The sequence below is a fragment of the Brassica napus genome, chromosome A3 (assembly GCF_020379485.1).
Source record: "Brassica napus cultivar Da-Ae chromosome A3, Da-Ae, whole genome shotgun sequence".
NCBI classification, from domain to species: domain Eukaryota; kingdom Viridiplantae; phylum Streptophyta; class Magnoliopsida; order Brassicales; family Brassicaceae; genus Brassica; species Brassica napus.
This window is the reverse complement of record NC_063436.1, coordinates 6,063,062-6,070,872: the sequence shown is the minus strand read 5'-3', so window position 1 is coordinate 6,070,872 and position 7,811 is coordinate 6,063,062. Positions and strand designations below refer to the sequence as shown.

Sequence of the window (7,811 nt, the reverse complement as noted above, 5' to 3'; positions counted from 1 at the left end):
ATACCTTGCCTTGGATCCATACAAAACCCGAACCTATAAACTAATTCATATATTATACAATTTTTTTTTTAAATCGATATAAAGCAATTTTGTAACATATTAATACACAACAATCAAAAAATACTATTTCATATCAAAATTTATTTATCATCCAAAAAAACCCACGCTTTCGAAGCGCGGATCAAAATATAGTTATATATAATAAGGTTGCATATTAAAAATATTATTTTAATTATAAATACATAATATAGTTCAATATATATATTTTTTTCGTATTTTATATTTAATTTTATATGATTAAATATTCTTATCCAATATCAAATTTTTAATTTTTAATATTTATTTTATATTATATCATAATAAAATTCTATAATATATATATATATATATCTAATATGTATAATTAAATTATTATTCTGAATAAGAAATAAAGTTAAATAACTTAATATACACACAAAATAGCACATATTAATAAATTTTAAAGTATACTTCATTTAAAATATTTAAATGAAATATTTTAAAAGTAATAGTTAGCAATAATTCAAAAAGCAAATAAAATTTTCAGAATGCTAAAATTTAAACAGAAATTTTTAAAATATTTAAACAAAATTTCAGAATATTTGTTTGTATTGCAAAATTCGCTATATATATTTTAATTTTTTTAATAATACTTCAAATTCTGTTAAAAATTTATCAAAAAATAAAACTCAAAAATACACATTGAATAAGTTTCCTATCTAGTTTGTGAATATTTGGATTTAAAATTAGAATGATATAGATCATTATTCTCCTAAAAACCAAAAAGTAAGTTCAATTAATTTCCATAAATTAAATTATTTTAATAAGCCATTTACATAAATTTAATTATAACATATATATATATAATTTAAATTCAGAAATCATATAATAAATTGTAATTTTCTTTAACAAAATTTTGTAAACTAAATTTCCGAGAGGTCCCGGATATCTATATAGGTAATGGAAAAATCTGTTAAGCATTATATATCATTTTTTCTCATCTGTACAGGGTTTGGAACTATAGAAGGATTGTCTTAGATTGTATTACTTAAATCACACGAACTAGAAAAGCAATTTTCCCCATTTACTTAATTCATACAAACTACTTCATCATATTTACATAATACACGAAGACTACTTTGGCTTGAATACAAAAGCTTGCTAATGTTTAGTCAGCCTTCTAAATTTGTCATAATATTGCTGGATTATTTCCTTGAATGAGATATTTCTTATGAGCAAACGAAGACTTTATCTTTTAGTCCAAGATGCACATTTATTGTATCAACAAAATTGAAAGAAACAAAAAAAAATTTGGATAGGCTTAGATCTTGGACAGACTCACAGAAATTTATTGTTGACCGTATTATTTAACCATATATTAATGGATCATTTCATCCTCAATCACACAAACCTACATCTTGAATAGAGGTTAGTTTAAAAAGTTGAGTGCCAGAGAGACTTATTTTATAAATGGATTCTTCAAAACTGTTGCTTACATTTGCGCTCGTGGTTACAATGTCCATCTCCTATGATCTTTTCTCCGGTATGTCTATTTATATTTTACGGTTGTTATATCAGTCGCATATTCAAGAATCAAGACTCAAGTTGTTTGCTCATTAATGTGTTTTGTTCTTTTTTAATTACTTTGCATGATTGCAGGTATAGGAATAAACGCGAGAATTGTGCCTCCGACTTGTTACGAGGGATGTAACGCAACGTTTCATAATCCAGAATGTAACAAATTTTGTATAGGATTGCTTTATAAAGATGGTAGTTGCTTTGACCCTGAAGGTTCTAAACGACCTTATTATCGTTGTTGTTGCGACCCTATAATTCTTCCACCTCCTTCTCTTTGATCAATATATCTGTCCTGCTTTATAATATCTATACTTAATAAAAAACAATTTTCTTTCTCGAATTTCATAGAAATATCTAACTTTAATAATCTCCTTATTGCATTTTTTTTCGTTTCTTAAAACAGTTTTTTTATGACAGAATAATCATCATACGAACTAATAGTTATTGTTATTTAGCAAAACAAACAATTATCAATATATATATATATATATATATATATATATTGTGATAATTTCATTTCTTATAGTAGGATATGTAGATATGTAATATATTTACCTATGATGTATAGGAAAACCTTTTCTGGCATATGTTGGCAGTACTCACAAACAATTTTAAGAAAATTATAATCAGTGATGTACATGAAATTATCATCGGTAGTGTACTAATGTGTTAGAAAACCGCGCGTTACCAACACCGGATATGGTGCTGTTCGTTTGCTCACCCAGGTGATCCATCTGGGTTAAGATGCAAATCGATATTCGTTTATGCATTATAATGTTACATATAGATAGATCATTCAGTTGAATTTTTAAAAACTCATCTCAAATTCTCACTCAATAAGTCTTGATAGTGCATCTGGATGCAAATGCATTTAGTTCAGTTCAAAATGATAAATGACAAAAATGACCTTTGAAAATATAAATATTATTTTCAAACCATAAATTCTATTTTTCTTCAAATACATTTTTTCGCCAGAACCGAAAAATACATTTTCCCGCAAAAACTGAAAAATATATTTTTTCGCCAAAACCGCAAAATAAATTTTTTTTCTCAAAAAACGTAAAACGCATATTTCCATAAAAATACACTTTTCGGTCAAATCAGTAAAACCACACTTTTCGCTCAAATCAGTAAAACCACACTTTTCGGATAAACCGGAAAAACGCATTTTCCCGCTAAAACCGAAATAATGCATTTTCCCGCCAAAACCCAAAAACGCGTATTCCCGCCAAATCCCCCTAAAAGCATTTTCCGGCCAAACCGTAAAAAGCATATTTACACCTAACCCGGAAAAACACAACTTTCCTGTGAAAACCGGAAAAATGCATTTTTTCGCCAAAACCAGAAAAATTATTTTCCCGCCGAAACCGAAAAAAACCCCATTGTCCCGCCAAAACCGGAAAAACATATTTCCCGCTAAAACCGGAAAATGAATCGCAAAAAAATACATTTTCCGCCAAAAACGCAAAAATGCACTTTTTTCCGTCAAAAACGCAAAAATGCACATTTTCCGCCAAAACCGCAAAATGCATTTTCCCTCCAAAATCGCGAAAAAAAAATTATGTCAAACCCGCAAAATGTACTTTTCGTCAAAACACATTTTCTGCCAAAACCGCAAAATGTACTTTTCTCGCCAAAACTGCAAAAACGTATTTTCCGCCAATCCAATAAAAACTTATTTTCCGCCAAAACCGAAAAAATGCTTTTTTTCGCCGAAACATAAAAAAAAATATTTTTGTCATTTTATTAACAAGTTCACTTGGATGCAGATGCAAGTTAAAAAAATCAACATAGCTGTATTCAAATGATTCATATGGATGCATGGACGAAATGAAGAAACGAACAACACCCAAATGAAACATCTGGATAAGACATCTAGATGGACCATCTGGATGCATCTTCCAGATGTACAAACGAACAGGACCTATGTAGCGGAAGATGAGACTTTTTAGGGGCAAATGAGTTTATTTTTATATCAAAGAGCATACAATAAACAAAATTACTAAAAGAGGTTTTACTAAAGAGGTAAAAATTCTTATACCTTTACTCAATACATATATAAATATAAATAAATAATTAAAAAATCATTTTAGAGAAACTTTCCTATTGACAAAAGTTATATCTTATATACAAGTACGCAAGACGACCACCAATCGCCTGTAAAATGTCGGATCCAAAATAAATGGAGTATCGTCATATGCGAGCTTATGATTTGGTTCTATGGAAGTGCAAGCTGGTTTAGCACTTATAAGGCATATAGAAGATCAAAAACAAAATAAATACACCGATCAAGCATTCAAATGCAAAGTTATAGAAGCAATAACATATGAGAAAATGTCAAAACATCATTAGAAGTTGTTGGATTCCAAGTCCAACACATTTTAAGCCATTAAAATTATATTGGTGGTGTTAGCCTTATAACATATAATAGTTTATGGATGTTATCATATGAATCATATAGTTTGTGTAGTTTTGATACAATAAATTTGTCAGCTGTGTGACCATGTGGTTGATGTTTCGTTTCTGTAGTTAGCAGTCATTTTTTCCTTAAGTTATGCCTTTAATGTTAAGTAATAGATGCAACTTGAATAATAATTGATGGAACAAAGATTGACTATACATCTCATACAACTCTGTATGAACAGATTTATAATTGGGGTCTGGTGTCTCGCGCAACGTTGACTATAGATCTCATAATTTAATTTCTCATACACATTTACTTTTAATTGATCACTATTGAAAGCTATCTTAAAGCTGTATTGGACATTATGCACGGGAATACAAGTTTATCATTTCTTTTTCTTTTTTTCCTTATATATATATATATATATTAAATTATCGAAAGAATGCATGATAAGTTGATAACTAACCTTTTATAAGTAAAGGACCAGTTACATCTAATCATTTTTTTGTCCTGCTACATTAACTGTATTCTTAACTATCAAAATTCAAGATGATTTGTTCAAATGGAAAAAAAATTTACATTCTTTCAGATAAAATACATCTTCTGACCTTTTGAGAGTAAACAAGCGTAAAATTCTTCGGACTATTTTTTTATAAGATACTAGAAGAAAAATTAAAGCATAACGTATCTAAGATAAAAAAAAAGATCAAATTCTTCAAATATGTAACACAATTACAAACCTCAATAAAAAAAAAAAACAAGTAGGATCAAGAAGAAGAAGTAACATATTATGATAGATTCAAAGCATTATTATCATGATGATGATGATGATGATGAAACATCAACATGTCGCTTCCGTAACTCTCTTTGTCATCTTCGCTTCCAACATTGATAAAAGCCGTGGAAGATGAATTCAACGGAGTCGAGCTGCTAGACGAAGTTCCCGGTAGCATTGAAGAACTGAAATTCCACCCGACCTTATAATTCTCACCGTCATTAAAGGCCGATGAGTAGTTTCCCGTTAGAGGGGCCTGGTTAATAGATTGGTCACCAGAACCGGTGTAATTGAGATAATTTTCCAAGCATTCTCCATTGTTTTGCCATTGAACCGGTGGTGTTGAGTTGAGCAAACCGGTGAAACTGGTTTGGTGGTCGTTTTGAAGCTGTTGGTTTGCTTGGTGAGGTTGGTATGATTCGGTTTGAACATTGCTGAGAGAGGTATTGAGTTGATGCAAGAGTTCGTGATTAATACTTGGATTAGCGAGACCAAACGGAATGTTCATTGGTTGTGACATAGATTTGAAGAGAGATGAGGTGAGAAACGAGGAAAGTTGAAGAAGATTAATCCGGGGACAATGAGTCACCGGATCAATCCCCATTCGTAAGAGTTTCTTTTTTATGTGAGTGTTCCAATAATTTTTTATCTCGTTATCTGTTCTTCCTGGCAAGTGAATAGCAATGGCAGACCATCTACACACAGAGGAGAAAAAAAAACAAGTTAGATTTTTAAAATATAATGGAATGAAAAAGTTTTGACTTGCTAAGATATGGATTGGTTTCGTAAACAGTTCTAGATCGCAAGCTTAACTTTAGACATTTGACTTTGGTATAGTGCTTATGTTCTTGTCTTTTAGTTGAATTACATAAAATATGCAACTAGTATTTTTTTCAGAAAAATAAAGGACATGGAAGTCCAACGAAGTAGGTGTAGTAGTGGAAAACTATGTCACTTGTTTAGTTTAAATAATATTTACACACGATAATCACTAAATAATTATAAACTAAAATGAGATGAAAAAAAAATTTGAAGAAAGACTAACTTGTTTCCAAGAAGACGATGGAGTTGAATGATAGTCTCTTCCTCTTGAAGAGAGAACTCTCCTCTCTTAATATCGGGTCTTAGATAGTTCGTCCATCGCAACCTACAACTCTTCCCGCATCTTTTTAACCCTTTTCAAGATTTACAACAAGAAAATGGAAATAGAACCATGATTAATTTAAAGGTAATACTAACGTAGACATTCATATGATGTAACATACTAATCTTTATTATTATAATTATTAAATTTTAAGGACAAGTGTTAATGTAAACATAAAACGCAAGAAAATGATTGTAGCTTAGAGGATTTAGCTACGGTTTGCGCGTATGTTTACATGCGCATGTGTTGACACTTAACATGATAAAATGCTAATGATTATTCGTAAATTTTAGACCACAAGCGTGAACACAAAACGCAAGAACACAATCGTAGGCTATAGATCTTAGCTAGGGTTTGTGCGTACGTATATATATTAAGGGTGGTAGCTAGATTCTTATAACTAAAGTGGTAGTAACTTACCGGCGTTTTTGGGAAGGGTTCGCCATTTACCGGGACCGTGCGCCTGTATATAGCTGACGAGTTTCTCGTCTTCCTCTGGAGTCCATGGTCCTTTCTTCACTTCACTTTCTTCCGAGCTTGAAGATTTTCCCATCTCTTTAGAAATGTTATTTGTTGAGGAAGCTAGAAAAAAATAAAAGGAGCTAATAGTTTGAGAACTTGATTACAAAGAAAATATGTTTCTTTCATGAATATGTATGTATATATATGTGGTATACGCAAAGTCAAGTCAAGGTGATTCGGTACCGCCCTTCCATTATCCATCTAAATACGTGTCTTTTCTTGATGATATACGGAGAAAAAAGAAGCAGAAAAGAACAGCTTATTTTGTTGACAAAAAAAATTAGGTGTGTAACTTTTTTTTAAGACGTTAACAACAAAGCTCTCTGACCAAACAGACAAAACAAACAAAAAATATGAGATTAAACCATCTTTGTTAATGGCTTAATTCTGATGAAGCGATAACATGCACTTGGCAAAATCTCAATGGTCTATGTGGATGTGTGATGATATAAATTGGGAAGGTTCTAATTTGTTTTGGTCTCTTTGTCTCAAATCATCAAACAGTTAGCAAGATAGAACTGTTTTTTTTTTCCGGTAAATGCAAGATAACTCTGTTGCGTGCACTGTTCACCATCAGTCACAGACATCCCTATATCATAAATTAGTTTTACTTAAATAGCAATACGCATATCGATGTGTAGTTATAATATTACTAGAGACGAAAATGAAACATATTGTAGGCATGATAACATTTATTATTTTGTCAAAAAAATGATTACATTTATTATATTTTTGTGATTATAAAATTCTAGGCTCATAAGCGAATTGCGCATGTCTCGGCAAACCCAAACTATATAATTTCTCTTTTTAAAGAGAAAATTGCTTAGCTGCTCAAAAAAAAAAATCCTTCCAGTGAATCAAATCTATGATCTCTGATTTTTATGTTTTTTTTTGTTGCTAAAATCTCTGATTGTTATATTGAAGTTAACCAAAGAGTTTAACCACAAAATCAATTTATTGTTAGTACATTTTATATTGATCATATACATAGATGCATACAATACGAAACTATACTAGGTGGTAATCATGTACCCATGCACATATATAATATTTATAAATTAAATATATTGTACTAAGTGATTGATATTTTAGTTTTAATTTTAATTTATTTTATAATACTATCTTATTTTAATTAGAAATATAATTTTAGATATGTAATATTTAGTCGGTTTGGTTATCACTTGGATATATTGGATTGCATTTACTTCTCTGAATTCAAATATAATATTGTTTGTTCTAAATAGATAAAAAATTTATTAGTTTTTTACTTGCATTAGTTTGGTTGTTGTCTTAGATATGTAAATATATTATATTAAAATTATGTATAATTTAATATTTATTATTTTAAGAATAAAATAACAAATTAACTA

General features: G+C 29.8%; 2 protein-coding genes across 2 annotated transcripts; one reads left to right on the top strand and one right to left on the bottom strand.

Annotated features, from left to right (window-relative positions):
- The first annotated feature begins 492 nt into the window (after positions 1-492).
- Positions 493-1,929, top strand: LOC106443323 (defensin-like protein 69). Its single transcript, XM_013884894.3, has 2 exons — positions 493-1,561; positions 1,678-1,929. The coding sequence occupies exons 1-2, from the start codon at positions 1,489-1,491 to the stop codon at positions 1,872-1,874; spliced, it is 270 nt and encodes an 89-aa protein (XP_013740348.1). The 5' UTR covers positions 493-1,488; the 3' UTR covers positions 1,875-1,929.
- Positions 1,930-4,776: 2,847 nt separating this feature from the next.
- On the bottom strand, positions 4,777-7,177 carry LOC106443324 (transcription factor MYB102). Its single transcript, XM_013884896.3, has 3 exons — positions 6,340-7,177; positions 5,821-5,950; positions 4,777-5,470 (listed from the first exon to the last, which is right to left on the bottom strand). The coding sequence occupies exons 1-3, from the start codon at positions 6,470-6,472 to the stop codon at positions 4,789-4,791; spliced, it is 945 nt and encodes a 314-aa protein (XP_013740350.1). The 5' UTR covers positions 6,473-7,177; the 3' UTR covers positions 4,777-4,788.
- Between the last annotated feature and the right edge of the window lie 634 nt (positions 7,178-7,811).

Bases quoted from the DNA above. Each gene is read 5' to 3' on its own strand.
- LOC106443324 (XM_013884896.3), bottom strand. From the start codon at position 6,472: ATGGGAAAATCTTCAAGCTCGGAAGAAAGTGAAGTGAAGAAAGGACCA. The intron at 5,951-6,339 runs GTAAGTTACTAC...AATCTTGAAAAG, and splicing joins AACCCTTCCCAAAAACGCCG to GGTTAAAAAGATGCGGGAAG. The intron at 5,471-5,820 runs GTTAGTCTTTCT...CTCTGTGTGTAG, and splicing joins CATCGTCTTCTTGGAAACAA to ATGGTCTGCCATTGCTATTC.
- LOC106443323 (XM_013884894.3), top strand. From the start codon at position 1,489: ATGGATTCTTCAAAACTGTTGCTTACATTTGCGCTCGTGGTTACAATG. The intron at 1,562-1,677 runs GTATGTCTATTT...GCATGATTGCAG, and splicing joins CTCCTATGATCTTTTCTCCG to GTATAGGAATAAACGCGAGA.